This window comes from Ambystoma mexicanum, chromosome 12 (assembly GCF_040938575.1).
Source record: "Ambystoma mexicanum isolate Mex_15411 chromosome 12, UKY_AmexF1_1, whole genome shotgun sequence".
In the NCBI taxonomy this organism is placed as follows: Eukaryota; Metazoa; Chordata; class Amphibia; order Caudata; family Ambystomatidae; genus Ambystoma; species Ambystoma mexicanum.
The window spans coordinates 79983134-80000683 of record NC_090936.1 but is presented as its reverse complement, the minus strand read 5'-3'; the positions used below and the strand labels follow the sequence as shown (position 1 = coordinate 80000683).

The 17550-nt window shown below is 46.4% G+C and overlaps 1 protein-coding gene across 4 annotated transcripts in view; it reads left to right on the top strand.

The window, feature by feature from the left end:
- PTPN12 (protein tyrosine phosphatase non-receptor type 12) overlaps window positions 1–17550 on the top strand; it is an 820244-nt gene that overhangs the window by 358048 nt on the left and 444646 nt on the right. For 2 of the 4 annotated variants that reach the window (XM_069628049.1, XM_069628047.1), the window contains exons 5-6: window positions 4579–4617; window positions 9696–9767. In XM_069628049.1, the coding sequence (XP_069484150.1) occupies window positions 4579–4617; window positions 9696–9767 (111 nt within the window). Of the gene's footprint in view, window positions 1–4578; window positions 4618–9680; window positions 9768–17550 lie in introns of all 4 variants that reach the window. The other 2 variants (XM_069628048.1, XM_069628046.1) reach the window with 1 other exon arrangement.

Genomic DNA, 17550 nt, shown 5'->3' with positions numbered 1-17550 from the left:
AGTCTCTCTAATTGAAAACTTCTCCTGCAATGCAAAAATATAATTATCTAATGGTTCATTCAGGCCTATATCTGTGCATAGGAAGGAATGGTAACCAGATGGGTTCCATGAGAGCAATTTGCAATTTCTAATTGGCACATATTGTAGGGCTTCCCCCAATATTTCTGGCACCAATCTCTCAATTAAGTCTTTACTATGTAACCAGGCTTTGACCTACATGACAGGAGACTAGATCTTCCAGTATTGTGACTGTTCTGTCAAATAATGCTTTTCAGGCTTGGGCACTAATTTCTCCTTGGGTATGGGGGCCAATAGGTGTTTATGACTTACAATGAGATTAAGCCCTAAATCATGCATAAATTGACAGTTTGTAGCTGTTTCTCCACGTGGAGACACAAACTCCACCACTGCCCAATTTTCCTGGCAATCTACCACAGGCAATTTCACATGGGCAATATCTACCGTGCTGATTGATTTCAATGCAGGTATTTGTTGTAACAAGCTTAATAAGGGACTTCTTTTCATAAAAGGAATGTCCAGCATAGGATTAATCTCAAAGAATTTTACCCATTTCCCAATGGGCTAGGTTACAAAGTCTTGTGCGTGATTGCCAAAGCTGTTAATTCTAGTACCACAATTACCCTGAGAAGTCATAATGGCCTAGCCAGGCAGCTGCCTGTCCCTGAGGGTTGGTGAGAAGGTTCCTCGTAAAGTGAGGTTATCGCTTCTTCCTGCTCCCAAGTTTCATATTGAGTAGTGGGCTTTGATTGCACCCACTTGTCTAGGGTGGTTCTAGTGAGCGAAGCAGGCGGCTTTTTTACAGTTATTCCTTCAGTGAGGAGGTTCTTTCACTTTTTGTGGAGTGCTTAGATGTAGACTGCCAGTGGCTGTTGCCAATTCATTCTTTTTCACTTTCTCTTGAGCATTGATCGCTATAATAGCAAGTAATCACCTCTTTTTAGCTTGATTTATCTGCCTTACTCTTAATCTTTTTTTACCTTTTTTTGATTTGGGGGTCTGGTCACCTCTCCTAGGTCAACGTCTGCCTGAGTCAATGTAGCCAACAAAGATGATTCCTCCATGGATAGCTGATGAAATGCTTTGCCCTGGCTGTCGGCCTATGATTTTCCCTGTTAACGTCTTCTGCAGGAACAGTAAGGACTTGTGCTTCAGTCATTCCCTATCTAAAACTCTGCTCAGATCCTAGGGTAGACGAGAGGGTGGAATAGCATTCCCAAGTTGAGTTATTTATATTCTTTGGCTCACTATGTACCAGAATCACATCAACCACTCTAGCAAGTACGAGTTTAATATCTGTGTTCATTGGCAATGGCCAAGCATAATGCAAATACTGCACCCACTGGCTGTAACAGCACTTAGTTGTGTAGTTGTAACCCCTTCAATACTATCCAACAAAGAGGGTGGTATGGTGGTTTCCATTTTGCTGTCTGTAGTTGTAAAATCAGCAGTTTCTCTTAGCCTGGACAGATCTGGCAAAGCCGACAATTAAGTGCCAATTATATTATTAAATTCCAATAACTGGACCACTGCGTCTTTTTGGAGATTTAAACACTGGTTCGGTAACTAGTCTATCAAGGGGGAACTTTGTGCCTGTCCCAGTTGGTTGTTGGTACACAACAAGGGGGAAATTATCAGATGGCTCACTGCGTTTCCTTGGATGGTAATGTCACCAGGCTTTGCCTAAAAAAAGCCAGTGATTTTAGGTTGGCTAGCCGTCATTTCACTTGTACTCATATGTTTATTAACAAGTGTTTAAGTCACTTCAATAGGTATTGTGGGGTGAATTTCTTTGCTGATTAGCGTCTACTTCTTCTGAGGGCTAAATTAAGCTTACTTCGCGATTTTCATATTGAGTTTAAGCAGGCGAAACCTGGACACATTAAGATAAAATGATCAAGCTAACTAAGTGTTATCTTTCTTTTGTAAAAAATCATTAACCCAGTGATTGCCACTCAGTCTCTGTAGTTCAGTCCTCCCAAGTGACTGCTTTCCTTCGATATGCAGCAAGATGGCAGTTTGAGGCAACTACCCACAATAGCCTCAACTACCCTTGGTAGCCCCTTGCAGCGCTTCACTGTTTAGTCAGGTTTTATGCAAAGTCTTTAGAAGCACTACCTACTCACTGGTAAAGCGGGTAATCGAGATTGTATGACTGCCAGTAGTTCATACAGCAGAAAATATTTCCAATGGTACAACACAATTAGAGTTTCACACAGCAAGGCATGTCTTCCACAAGGCAGTCTTCCCTGCCACAACTGCCCTTATTAGTCCTTCGCCATCTTCCTTTAAAAACATTTCAAGATGATTGGGATAGATGCTATTTAACAATCATAACATGAATGAGTTTTACATTTATTTTAATATAATTGCAAAAAACACATGCTTGTATAAGCTTAACAAATATTTATGTCGATTAAAATTGTTAGATTGTAATCTGCAAGATGCATGTAAATGTGTAGGAAGATCCATTGACATCGGGAGTCATCCACCTACACTCATAAATGAGAACATCAGCTTTTACTATGGTAGGCCAAATAAAACTGCAAATATGGTTTTAGGTGGCCATAATATTTTTGGTTCTCAGGGTGATTTGATAATTCCACTGGCTGCCTGACTACACAAAGGTGTGGCTTGATCAACGCCTGATTTCTGGTAATGCCCAACAATATCTTGCGTCTACTGTATTACTGGACAAGGATAAGTGAATTATGACGGAAGCAAAACCGTGGACCACTCCTTTTAGTATCTAGAGGAAATTGCACACGAAACAGGACGGGATCTTGATCACCAAGTTGCATTTGGATCAGCGCACTTGCCATACTAATAAAACGATATGGAACACAAAAATAGGAATTATCTGTAATTATGGGATTGGTTTAGCTAGAAGACGGCACACTCGAAGCGATTTTGTCCTTGGTGTAGGTATTCAAGTAACAAGCGGTTGATTCACCTTCTCAGGAAGGGGAATTGTGGCAACTATAGGGAGACCATGAAATGGGTACTTAGGTTTGAAGGCCTAGTACAGTTGCAATGTTTGTTGCCCAGGCTTTGGGGATTCTTTCCAAGTATATGGGCAGGTTCGAGCGGTGAGTGCAACATGCTTTTTGGAGGGTACATTTAATATAAGCACTATTTTACTATGTTTTAGGGTCTCCTGCTGCTGGTTCTCATTAAAATGATGTTGGGGTTTTTGGCTGTCTAAGGTTGTCAAAGAAGGAAGCTGACAAAAAGGTGGCATGGTTGTGGTTATAAACATTTATTATGGAAAAAAGACCCTCACTATCCTTATCTTCTAAGAGTGGTTTCCCTGCTTCAAACTGACATTAAAGGCGCCGTCAGAATGTCTCAAACACCACTGTCCTACTTCTATCCCTTACACTACAACTAAAGAATACTTAAAAAAAAAAAAAAAAATCCTTCTTCAGGAGACTGACTCCCTCCTGATAATCCGGTAGTGTTCAAAGAAATGTTCTTTTGGACAAAGGGTGCCAGGGTTAATGACTCACTTCCCCTGGCTTGCGGTTTCCACACAATCTTTGCACAACTCCACGTTCTGGACCAGGAGAATGACTCCCTTCCCCTGGTATTTGAAAAATTATTTTTTGTGTCTTTCCACTTTATGTATATTTTGCCACTCTCTCTCTCTGTTTTAGCAAAGCTCCAGACCCTACGCTGGTGGTCCGTTGGCTTATTGTTGCCACTGCGACGAGGAAACTCTACTCGGATATTTGGTTAATTGTTCAGGTCCCCTACCAGTCTCTGGTGGTCTTATGTCGTCCAGTAGTTTTTTGTTCCTACTGGGACAAGGGAGATCCTCCCTGATGCACTCTATATAGTTATGTTCCCTAATAGCTCTATAGCTGCCACTGGGATGAGGAGCATTACGTTGTTCCCTTCTCTGCTGCCCCTGTATCCCTACCGGGTCTCCAGTGCCTCACTTTACCTTCTTGTGTAATGTGGTACGTCACCTTCTGCCACTGCCGCTTCAAAAGCGACCGCAAACATAAATACAACGTTTTTAAAGCTGCGGTTTTATTTCTAAGTTTTCCGGGCTCCTCCAGCCCGGAAAACTTAGGAATAAAACCGCAGCTATTGCTTATTTTAAAAAAAAAATAAATGGCACTTACCGAGATTCAGCTGCAGCCTTCCTGCTCTGGTCTTCGGTCCCCGCCCTCCGCGTATAGCACTAATGAAGGGAAAGCCACCCAGCGTTAGCTTTTGTTTACTACAGCTGGCTGGCTTTTCCTTCATTAGTGCCGCAAAAGCCAGCACAGGAGGGCATCCATTTCACAAAATGGATGCGCCCATGTGCTTGCTTTTGCAAATTTTGAGCTTGAATAGCTCAAAATTTTACATACGAAGTTTTAAAAAAGAGAATGCTAGTATTTTTTTATGTTGCCTATCTATTTTTTAAATAACATTTTTTACTAGACCATGCCTTTAAGTTTGGTGGACCTTGCAGATTAAAGGTTCCCTCTGTATGTACATCCTATGTATTTAGCGTCGGGAAGTATATTTTGTTGTAAATACTAAGTTATTTATGTTTTTGCCTTACAGATAATTGTTATGGCGTGTCGTGAATTTGAAATGGGAAGGGTGAGTAATGAAATTAAAGTGATATTTGGAGGTGAGCAAAGAAGTGTTCTGCGTTGAAGGAATAGGTTGTTAATTTTTGGTCTGAAATAAAGCATGCTTTTGCAGTCAGATTCCTTCTCTAGTTTAGGATTATAAATGACGAGGCAATCTTAATTTGACTTCTGCAAATCAAAAGAATTACAGAGCAGCTTCTTATTAAATGTTAAAGAATTATCTTGTGGGTTTTCAGAAATGTGTAATGTCCTTTTTGTCAAATGGCAAATTGCAGCATTTTATTCAATTTTTTCTTTTGTAGCTTGAGTGGAGGAATAGATCATGTTCCTGCCAAGCTACATGTAGAAATAAAAATCCTTTTTGGGATGCTAAAAATATGGATTCATTCTAAGAGTAACTTAAATTATGGGCCAGATCAGATGTCTTTGAAAGAATTTTCTAAATCCTGTGAAAAGGTGGCCATTGGTAGTGGTTTATTCTTTCAGAGTAAATTTGGTTAACCTCACCCCCATATGAATAGTTTCAATTTTAATTGAATCTCAGTTTGTTATATTGACTTTTCACTACTGGAGTCGGAGTGGGTAACGTTTACCACTTTACTTTTTTGTTATTCTATGGAAATGTTTACATATGCAGGTATCAAACTAGACATTTGCTTATGTGAGACAACTGAAGGTGTCTCTCCCGCTAATTCCCGGAGATCTGTCATCCAAGTGGCCAGGACACGCCCCTTGCTATTGGATCCAGAGCCTGGGGTTGGATTAGTGGGGAGTATCACTTGGATGAGTGGTCTTTGGGGAGTGGAAGTGGGACACCAAAGGTTGAGACGCGCTACCCTCTTGCAACACCTTTTCCTCATCCTACCCTTTAGAAGCTCTACCCCCCACTTTTCCGACCCAAACACTTCCTTACACCTTGACAGACAACAAACTAACGCTAGATCAGTTTGCCTGACATGTCGTCACACGGGTCCGGCAGAGTCGGGCAATTGACAATAACCACACACACCTGACGGCCCTTCACCTTCCCCACAGCGATAAAAGGCAGAGCACGAGAGCACAATACGAGCAAGGCCAACCGCACGAGAAGTCCGCTATTCCAGGATGGCAGTTCAAACGGAGAAGAAAGGCGCAAAAGCTGAAAGAACAATTACATGTGACGTGTGGAGTAACAGATGTGAACTGTGCGCGGGGGCCTCCCGCATTGATAGCACAGGCGGGGAGGCACATCGGCTAATGTGGCACAGTCTTTGACTCCAGAAGCAAGACAAGTCAATGGGTTCAGCACAGCAGTTGAGTCAGAGAAAGAGGATTGCTACCTTCAGTTCAACAAACACAATTCAGTTTGCTATCGGCAACATTATATGAAATCAAAGAACTTGTATATTTGATCTTTTGGGAAAGCCTAAAGAAGGGCCAGCTGCAGAGTGGTTAGGTGCTGCTGGACTGCTCATTCAAAGGATTCTCGCTCCAGGGCGGTGTGAGGTCAGTGGTCCTACAAGGGTCACATCAAATCCCTTGTCCAAGTCTGACCCATTGCCAAGAGAAAGCTAGGAGAAGGGAAACCATGCTTTCTGATGAGATGAAGCAAATCATGTACTGTTAGAAATTCATGAACTGTGTTAAGGATGGCTAGGTGAACCTGACAGAGGGATCAGAGGGATGCCAAGGGAAAAATGAAGAGAAGTAAATCCTGCATTGTGATTGAGTGACAGGCCATAATGTGTTTGACCGAGGGAGGACCATGTTGGATGACAGCTCTGCGCCTGGTGGAGGGAGGTCCAAGGGACGAAGAGTAGTCACCCAATGTGCAATACCACCAAGGAACTTTTGTTTATTTGTTGTTTTTGATCCAGCAGGCCGCCTAAGGCAAGAGACTTGTAGAAAAGAGACTTGGCCCCACAATCCTCTATTGCTCATTAAGCCCCTGCCCACACTGCCAATCTCCTTCTGTCATTCGACCTATGAAGCGAGTGTCAGTTGCTCCTTTCGCTGCCACCTTCACCCCCCCCTCCTGCCACTGACTCATTCTGAGACAACCCTTACTAACCTTCAGCTCCATCTCAACACTCTGTACATCCTTGCCCCCTGTCAAGAGGATCCACATGAAACCTGCCTCAAGTGCAACTCCTGGTATGACTCGGACCTAGCCGCTCAAACTCAAGTGCAGAGCGACTGAGCGGCTTCAAGCACATCCTCTGACAAGTTGGCCTGCCGCCAGCTCCAGAGGCAATACAGATTCCATCTGCTCGAAGAAGAGGGCCTATTTCCAAGCTCGCATCTCTGGACCAACTAACAACCCGGTTGAAAATTTCAGAATCTGCAAGGACTCGCCAAACTTTGTGCAGTCTCTACTTCTCTGCCGGCCCTGCTTATCTCTCACTTCATTTCTAAAACCTCAGGACATCTTGTCCACACTCTCCTCCTCACCCTTTTCTGTCACCTGCTCTCAGGCTTCCCTTACCCCCCCTCTCATCTCCTCTCCTACTCTCCTCTTTTTCTCCCATAACACCTGATGAGGCTTCTAGACCACTCCGCTCTATGAAAGTGTCATCCAAACAGGTGCTCCCTGCTGCTCAAGAACTATCAAGGAGAACATTGTGTCTCCTGCACCAGCCTTGTCTTTTTTCTGCAATCACTCCTTTGCCACTGGATCTTTCTTCACTCCTCAAGCACGCCCTTGTGCATCATCTCCTCAAAAGGCAGTCTGCCGACCCTTCCTGTCTGGCAAACTACTGCTCTATCTCCATTACCCTCTTCCTGGGCAAACTCCTGGAGAAGCTGGCCCTCTCCCAGTTTCTCTACCTCACTGAATCTGTAGGTTGTCTCCATAACCACCAGTCTAGCTTCAGAGCTGCCAGAGGCACAGAAACTGCTCTCCTGAACACCTGCTCTCATCTTTATTCCAACTCTCCCTCCGTTCTCATCCTTCTTGACCTTTCCTCTGCCTTTGATATGGTAATTCATGCCACCCTTATAAATCAGCTCTGCGATAACCTTGGCATCACAGACCTGGCTCTGTACTGGTTCACCTCCTTCCTTTCGGACCAACTTTTCCAGGTTCAACTGGGCTATTTTCTCTGCATCTCTCTCTCCACCTGCGGGGTCCCTCAGGGCTCTATCATCTTGCCTTGGCTTTTCAACATTTACCTGGCCCCTCTAGCCCATTTGATTTCCACCTTCTCTCCTAACTTCCAGCATTATGCAGATGACCCACAGCTCCCCTTCAAGCTTCCTCCTCTGCCGCCTTCTCTTGCTCTCATTTCTGACTGCATGTCAGCTATTCACGCATGGTGCACTGGTAAGGATCTCTGCCTTAATTGCAGTTAGACTGAGATCCTTCACTTTAGGACCCCTGCTCCCTCTATTCCTCCCACTCTGGCCCGCCCTCCATGGGCCCCCTCCTGTGAGGCACAAAACCTTGGTGTCATCTTAAACTCCTCTCTCTCCTCACATCACGGACCTCGCAGAGAAGGCCCACTTTCAGCTGCACCTCCTCAGGCATTCCCCTGCCCCTAAAATGCAAGGTCCCCAGAGCTCTGGTTCTCTCCACGTTTGACTACTGCAACAGCCTCTTCCTTAATCTTCTAACCCTTCCCTTCGCGCCCCCCCCCCTCCCTTTGAACTAATCCAGAATAGGACTCTGAGACTTGTCGCATCTCTCCAGCCCTAAAATCTCTCCACTGGCTCCCGGTTGCTTTGAAGATCAAGTTGAAGACGCTTTGCATCATCCACAAGGCTTCTTTCTGAGGCCCCTCTACATCAAACTCCCTCGCTAAATACCTCCTTGCTAGAGTCCTTTGGTCATCTAGCTTTAACTCTGTGCAGATCAGACACTTTTCCATGCAGAGTGGGGGGTAGATCTCTCCCTCTCCCTCTTCAGGTACCTCGATCTGGAATGGCCTCCCTGCCCCTCTGACTTGAGCTTGCTCTCCAAGTTCTGGAACTTCTCAAGACCTTAATTTTCTCTTCCTCCTTCCCTCTTCTCTGCTTCTTGACTGGCTGCCTGGTTCCTTCAGTGTCTTACATGGAACCAGGCCTCCCTAATCCAGTCGACCCCAGCACTTGGTCTCCCCTGTCAAACCTGCACTTGACCTTCTGGGCCCCTCACCCTGCACTAGCCTGGCTGGGTCTGCACCCTTGTAGCGCTTCTAGCCCCTTACCTTGCACTCAGCTTGTGCACCTGCTTTCCATTGCACTCTGCTGTCCCCTGGCTCTGTCCACCTTGCCTCACTCTTTCTCATGGGCCCTTCTGCCCTGACTGGCATTCCCCCCCCATCCCCCCTGCACTTCTATTTATTGCACTTGCATGATCCAAATGTCTCAAGGACTTTTAGGGTTGTTTTTGTTCTCCCTGTTCCCTTGAAACATTGTGTATAGGCGCATTATAAATGCCCAATAAATAAAGGAGCAACCACTGGTGAATGGGGAGTTCCTGATATGGTATTTATAATGCGCCTCTACACAAGTGCATTGAAAATGTTACTACCAAATCAGATGCACACTATTGCAGAGTGTAAATGTATTAATGTTTGGGACCAGTTCACCTGCTGGGTCTAAAGTAGCTCCTTGTGGCTGTTGGTGTCAGACTCTTCTAGGATTAAATGGAGGAGTGACTTCAATAGCTCCCAGTTAATGGCAATTCATATCCCTGCTATGAAGTGTACTTGTTTCTATTGATGGCATTAGGAATCTGGTTATTTGCTGGTTTGTTTTATGTATTCCGTAACGATGTTCCACTTTGAAATTGGTCTTTTCAAAATAATGAAGTTCCTCAGTTGCTTTCCCAAGGACACACGTTCTGGTGCCAGGAAATTTACTTTTGCTTTGTTTTTTCTGTGCTCTACATATTTGGGTTTGATATTAATGTGCTGGCATACTGAGGGATTGTAGTCCTATTTTCATCTAGCCTAGAAATGCCATTGGTTGCTTGAATTGTAATAAAATAGAAATAGCTGAAGTAATTGGGCTAGATAAAGTACATTTTTCTGCATGATTGGGTCCAAGTGGAGCTTATGAAAATTGTCGTCAGGCCATTAAGTTTCTAAAATCCGCATTTAATTTCTGAAGGTTTTTTTATTGCAGAAAAAATGTGAGCGATACAGCCCACCATATGGGGAAGAACCGTTAACTTTCGGACCATTTAAAATTTCATGTGTAAGTATCAAAGCTGAATGGCATATGGCATATGACATTGAGTTTTATTGCTGAAATTATTTGAGGATTCATTCTTAACACTTACCCATCCAAACAGACATTTGTCTTAGTGGGAAAAAGAGGTCTTAATTGTCCCCTAATTCTTGCTAATGTTCAAATCTTGCCATGGCTCGCATAGGCAAGTCATGCTTACTTTGATTCAACCTCTGACTTTCGTAGCAACGTAGACGTAGATATGACAATGTGATTACACAAGATGCATAGTAGTTTGTAGCAGTTAGGATATTTCTAATATATTTTTACATTTTGAATAACGCAAACGTAAAATTGGGCCGAAGGGGAAGGCGATGCACTCCTTCTATTCTGAAGCAATAATAAAATAGGAATCAGTTTTGTTTTGAGTGTTTGGGCTGTTTGATGAAAGTGAAAGTTGGGATTACATCACGAGAATTTAGCTGACATGGGGGGGATGTGAGAGGTAAATAAATGCAAGAAGTGAATTAGTTGAATGGAGTGTGGCATGAAGTTTCGTTTTTGGGAGACTAGGGGCCCAGTCAATCTTGTTGGTCTAGGAAACTATTTTATCGGAAATCATATTTTCTGTTCTCTAGTTAATGAGAGCTTTTGTCTTTGATGCAATTGTGTGTGTAAATGGTATGAAATGGGGGCAGAGGTGCTATTTTGGGTAAAATTTAAAGACACTAAAAGATGAAAAATTATATAGTTTTTTGTTTAAAATTTTACCTAACCTGGTTTATTTGTTCATGCTAAAAAAAGTTAGTTATAGAGCAATACACATTAAGCTGTTAAATTTGGAAAGGTACACTGGCTAATTGCTAGTTTGAACTGACAATCCGTTATCCAATGGCATAGCCGTAACGAGGAGGTGGGTTCATTTGGTGATGAATACTATTTTTATAAATTAACATTGAAAAATAACTTTAAAGTAGGAATACATTTATACTTGTTGCCTTACTCTAAACTTGTAACTTGAGAATACTTTCACTTGCTGAATTGAAGCCGTTCTTAAAACAATGGGCATGTTTGAAGTGATGTAAATTGTTATTTGCCTAAGTGCATATTTAACAAAATTTAACATATCTGGGATAGTTTTCTCTTGGGTATGTTCGATTTATTAAGATGTCATATTTTTATTAAACAATTAATGTATTCAACATTTGTTTCTCCATGTTAACCTTCTTTGTTATGCATTTGGCATTAACATATTGTGGAGTTCATAACCTGATATCACCATCTACAAAGCGTGTTCAAAGGAAAGTTTGGAACATGCCCGAAATTGACGTGTGTAGTAGATACATTGAATGGATTTTGTCCTCACACATATTCCTCAACTTGTGATATATCCATATACAGCTGCTTCTGAAATATTTTCCACAAGGGGTGCTGCAATGCCTGTCAATTGGATGACTCTCGAGACACCCCCCACCCCCCTGTTTCGATGTAAACGTCACCACTGGTACATGTAGCACACACAGCGACTGTTGGCTTCAGTTCTGTTTTTCCGTGAGACCTATTGCTTCGGATTGCTTCGGTTCCTTCGTGAAACCTGCTGTTGTTTTGATAAATTTGGCATCTTCATCAACTCCCAAATCGGTGTTTAAGAAACGCTCCGACTGCAGGGCCAAGATGTCCCTTACGGACCCCCATCGGGTGGATCTGTGGAATTAGGGTTCCGATCAAAAAACATCGGAATGTGGATCCTGCCTTTTCGCTGACCGTGAAAGCCCTGAAAAAACGTAAAGGGAAAATAGCTGCAGGTAGGCTGTTTTGACGACTCAGTCGAAAAAGCGATCCGATGAGTCAAGAGGCGAGACTCCTCGTCGGAAGAAAGCTAAACTATCTCCATCTAGAAGTGGGTCTCGCCACTAGTCTTCAAGACGTACAAAGAAAAGACTCCACAGGTCGCCATCTTTGTCATTGAGTTCCTCCCCTCAATGGGTTACTTGCCAGATGAAATCGGCCTCACTGGCTGAATGGAGGAGAGTCAGATTGAGCTGAATGGAGGAGATTCAGATTGAGAAGGCTACATGTCTTTGAGAATGCAGTCCTGACCCCCGACCCCCCCCCCTCCCCCTCTTGAAGAAGAGGAAGCGGCGTGCCCCTGTCGAGGGAAAACCTGACAAAGAGCAAAGGACAAACCCTGTGTGCCCCTGAGCCCGGGTGTGCAGGAGAAAACTCCTTGAATCTTCAAAGGTTGTCGAGAGGATACTCCTTCGAAAGAAAAAACCTTGCTGAAAGAGGCGACGCCCTTGTCGCAAATCTTTGCCTCCACAATTGTCGAAAGCCGTCGATGGCGTTGAAGACTTAGACGCTGTTATCGATGTAAGTGACAGAGGTTGAAAAATCTAGGGATTACTTTCTTCCACTACCAAGAAAGGAATTTTTGAATTAACTTTCTTCTATGAGAAGCATGAGCCTTCATCTGATGAGGCACGGCCCTTTGGGTTGCAATATAGGACACAAGGTGTTCCAGAGGCTCTGATATCAGAAGTAAAGGATGAAAGATCTATATGAGATGCTGCAAATTGCAAGCAGGATAGGCACTTCTCCCGAAAATGAAAGACATGATCCCTCAGACCATGCTGATGGGTCGTATAGACAATGTCTTGAGTAATTCCATATCTAGAATGGAGTAGACTTGCACCACATTTTGAGCAGGATGATTTTACAGATATTTTAGATAAGGGACCCCAGGAGTACCCTATTCTTCCCTTAGATGTAGCCTTACAAAGGCGGGACAATTCCATCTGGGAGAAACCAGAATTAATTTCAGCAGTAAATAAAGAATTCGAGGGGATTGGGTGCTCCGATGTATTCCATATCTGACAGTAATCACAACAGCTGTGCTGCTTTGGAAAATTTTCGGCGTCGTTGACGTCGATACGCTGTCCTTGAGGGCCTCTGCCAAGCCGACATCACCGGATGTTACAAGTAGGACACACAACGCCCGTAGCCTCAGTTCTGTTTTTTCCGCGAACGTGTTCGCTTCGGAGATCTCGGCACGCCTCGGTTCTTCTGAGTTCTGTTTCGGTTCTTCTAACCTGTTCGTTGTGAAGATTTCCATGATGTCTTCGTCATCTTCCACCCCGCGGCTGGGTTTTAAGAAGTGTCGGGACTGCGGGTCCAAGATGTCGTTGACGGATTCGCACAATGCCTGTCTCTGGTGCCTCGGGGAGGACCACGACACGGATGACTGTTTAGACTGCCAGTCGCTTACATCGAAGGCCTTGCAGGAGCATAAGCTTTCTGTAGGTAAGGTGGCCAAGCCCTGGAAGTAGAGATCTGTGGGGCTTTCGACTGACGATTCAAGGGGCGACTCTCCGCATCGTCAGCATAAGTCCGGGGGGTCTCGGTCCAGGAGTAGGTCCCGCCATTCCTCTGACTTTTCTAGGCACTCACGGAAGCGCCGGCATCGGTCACCTTCCCCGTCCTCGTCCGAGAACTCTGCCCGTCGGCGGGTAGCTTGTCCCAACAAGCATTCCACTCCTGTGGAATGGGATTCATTTCGGCAGGAGATGTTGGTGATTTTTCAGTCGGAGGGCTCCGGTCTGTCTGCGCTGTCGAAAGATGCTGGCCGTGACCATGCTAGAGACGCCACTCGCACGCCTTTGGGCTCTAGCGGTCGTCGCGATCACCGGGCACCTTCGAGTCCCCAGTCAGACAAGGATGGTCTCTCTAGACATGCCCTTTCCAGGTCATCGAGGGACTCTCTCAAGGCTCCGCCTCCAAGGAAGCTGTCAACGGTGCCCAGGCTGTAGGACACACTCGGGGCTCCGCCCTCGAGGACGGTGTCGAAGCTGTCGCCGCTGTGCTCGACGATTCCATCGACGCCTTTTGAGGCTGCTTTGTCGGAAGTACCCCATAGCACCCCCTAGAAAGGCTCTGGCCAAGGCTAAAAATGTCTTTGTACCCTTTTCTGTGCCTTCATTCCAGCCTCTGGATTATATTTCTGAGGTGGATGAAGGGTCTGAGGAAGGTATGGTTCCTGAGGAGGTGACTGGCTAGATTTTGTCTGGTCATAGCCAGATTGAAGACCTGCGTCAGTCGTTGCACGACGCCAGTGGTCTGGACACCTCTCCGTAGGTGGAGTTCTGTAGGCCTGAACCTGGCACCCATGCCGAGTCCTTGTACCGGCGCCTTATGTCGAGGGTCATGGAATACTTGAATTGGTTGGCACCACACTGGATTTTCTGCAGGATGACCTGTCGGATATCCTTGACCAAGGTCCACCAACTGACCCTATACTGCCATTCCATATGGCCTTGCAGAGAAGAGTGGCGGCAGCTTGGACTGCTCCGGAGAGTCTCCCGGCAGTGAGCAAGTCTTTGCCACGAAAATACCACCCAGCCAGTAGCTACCCCTGCTACTTGACCACGCACCCCACTCCGGAGAGTTTGGTGGTGCAGGCAGCTACAGCCCCAGCAAAGCAGGCGTCGTACCCTACCATCCCTTCTGATAGGGACGGTTTCTTCAGGGGGTATGGCTTTACAGGCAGCCAACTCTGTCTGTCTTGTCATGTTTCACGCACACTCTGTGGAACTGTATTTCGTTAGCGGCTGAGCATATTCCCGAAGGGGAGGAACGGGATGGTTTTCCTGCTATCGTGCAGGATGGCAAGGATGCCATGTGTGAGTCCGTTCAGTCGGGTCTAAACATGGCAGATTGTGTCAGCCAGTCCATGGCGGCGAGCACTGTAATACGCAGGTTTGCGTGGTTGCGTAAGTCGGGGTTTGCTCCGGATGTGCAAGCCCGGCTCCTCAACATGCCCTTTGATGGTGAACATCTTTTTGGCAGCAAGGCTGATGAGAGCCTTGAGAGGTTGCAGACCTCCAAAGCTGCAGCAAAGTCGTTGAGCGCTGCAGTTCGCCAACCTCTGCCTTTTCGTCCTAGGGGACAGCAATGGAGGGGAGGTTCCTTTCGATATTACTCGTCCTTTAGTAAAATGAGAGGAGCTGCTAGTCAAAGGTGCCACCTTAGGAGTACCAGAGGTGGAAAACACTGTACTCGAGGTGCCAAAGCTGCTCGGGCAGTTGCCTCTTTGCCCTCAGGCACTGCCACAGCTGCTTCAGCTCAGTCATGAGGCCATGTCCCATGGATCGCCGGTTGGGGGGAAGGCTGGCGCAGCATCTTGTAGAGTGGCGTGCCATTACTTCAGATGTGTGGGTTCTGGAGATCATAGCCCACGGCTACGGTCTTCCTTTCCGGTAGAGGCCTCAACAATCCACCAGGGAATCTCTTTGAAGAGTCTGGATCCGCTCCTTGCGCAGGAAATAAAATCCCTGCTGGAGAAAGGCGCCATAGAACTGGCGCCTGCAGCGGAGAGGAACAAGGGATGGTATTCCCCTTAATTTTTGATTTCAAAGAAAGACGGGGTTTGAGACCCATCATGGACTTGCGCGGATTGAACAAGCTCCTCAGGAATGACAAGTTCAAGATGGTTACTCTTTCTCAAATCCTCCAGGCCCTTCAACATCAGGACTGGTTGGTGTCTCTCAACCTCAAGGACGCTTACTTTCATGTGCCGAGCCATCCCAAGCACAAGAAGTACTTGAGGTTTGTGGTTGGAGACTCGCACTTTCAGTTTCGGGTCCCGCCGTTTCGATTGACCTCACCGAGCTCATGGTGGTGGTGGCAGCGTATCTCAGGAAAGGGGGGGATTCACATCTACCCCTACCTGGACGATTGGTGGATCAGGGTGTGCCCTCCTGAGCAAGTCCTGGATCATCTCTCCATCACCTGCCACTCCCTCCACATGCTGGGCTTCTCCCGCAACTTAAAGAAGTCCCACTTGACGCCAACTCAGTGGCTCCAGTACATCGGAGCAGTGCTCAACACGTCCCTGGGGCAGTGTTTTCCTCCCCAGGTGAGGGCTCATCGCATTCTGCAGATGGTGCACAAGTTTTAGCATGCCCAGAGTCTCCCAGCGTTCGAGTTCTTGTAGTTGCTCGGCCTCATGGCATCCTGCATTCTTTTGGTGCCAGAGATCAGGTTGCGGATGAGATCTCTGCAATGGGCTCTCAAGATGCAATGGTCACAGTCCTCCGGCAGGATGTCGGACCCTGTTCAGGTGCCGCCCTTGGTCGCCCAGGTCCTTCTGTGGTGGACCGTCAATGGCAATCTGATGAGGGGGGGCTCCATTTTGGCTGCCCTGGCCGGAGGTAATGATCGTGACGGACGTATCCCTCGCGGGATGGGGAGCTCATGCCAATGAGTTGTCAGCGGTCGTTGGTCTCCGTTGGAGTCCAGACTCCATATCAATCTGTTGGAGCTGAGGTCCGTCAGGCTTGCCCAGAAGGCTTTTCTGCCGACTGTGCGAGGGAAGAATGTCCTGATTCTGATGGACAATACAGTGGCCATGCACTACCTCAACAAAAAAGGGGGGGCAGGGTCACGTCCTCTGTGCAGGGAGGCGATGCAGCTCTTGTTCTGGGCCATCCAGCAGGAAATTTCGATCTCGGTAGTTCATCTGGCCGGAGACGAAAACGAGACGGACACTCTGAGCAGGCAGAGCACGATCTCACATGAGTGGGAGCTAGCTCAGGAGATTCTGCTGGAGATCTTCGCCCTTTGGGGCACCCCTCAAGTGGATCTCTTCGCCTCCAGTGTCAACCGGAAGTGCGAAAGGTTCTGCTCGCTGGAATTTCCTCCAAGAGGAGCCTTGGGAGACGCGTTCGTGGTGGAGTGGTCCTTCCCACTGCTGTACGTGTTTCCTCCAGTCCCCGTCATTCCGCAAGTGCTGCGGAGGTTCAGTTCCCGGATGATTCTCATTGCCCTGGCATGGGCCCGGAGAACGTGGTACCCGGACCTTCTCGACTTGTCCATCTGCCCTCCACATCGTCTTCCCTACTGAGACGATCTGCTTTCACGGGAGGGGGGGGGTGGGGGTTCATGTTCTCCATCCAGAGGTCAGATTCCTCAACCTTCACGCTTGGCTTCTGAAAGGTTGAGGTATAAGAATTGGGACCTCCCCGAAGACGTGATGGAGGTGTTGCTTTCGGCCAGACGGCCTGCAACCAAGTCCCAGTACCATTGCCGTTGGAGAAAGTTCTGCGACTGGTGCAGGGTTAAGAATGTGGATCCTTTTTCATGTGACATTCCTGTGTCTTTTTTGCTTTCGTTAGCCCACAAGGGCCTGCAAGTGGGTACCATTAAAGGTTACCTGGCGGCGCTGTCCATATTTAAGCGCTCGTCTGAGGAGTGTTCTTATTTCAAAATTCCTTTAATTTCTCAAAGTGCTCACAAATGTATTTCCACCGTCACCTTTCCAGGTGCCTGGTTGGGATTTGACCCTTGTTATAAAATTCCTAATGGGTGCTCCATTTGAGCCTTTACATTCTTGTCCTTTGAGACTGTTAACCCTTAAAACTGTATTTTTAGTTGCGGTCACTTCCGCTCGCTGAGTGAGTTGCAGGCACTTTCAGTTAAGCCACCCTTCACTGTGTTTCGTAAGGACAGGGTTACCCTTAGAGTTCGTCCTTCTTTTCTTCTGAAAGTTGTCTCGGAATTTCATTTAAGCCAGAAGGTCATTCTTGCGGCATTCTATCCTCCGCATCTTGGTAAGAAAGAGGAGAGGCTCCATAGGTTGGATCCTAGGAGGGCTTTAAGTTTCCACATTTCACGCATGACCCGGGTCAGAGTGGACGATCAGCTCTTTATAGGTCACGCTGGAAGGCGTTTGGGACAAGCTGTGACTAAGCAGACTTTGTCTAGATGGATTGTCTTGGCAATTTCTGAATGTTACCGCTTGGCGGGTAAAGACCCT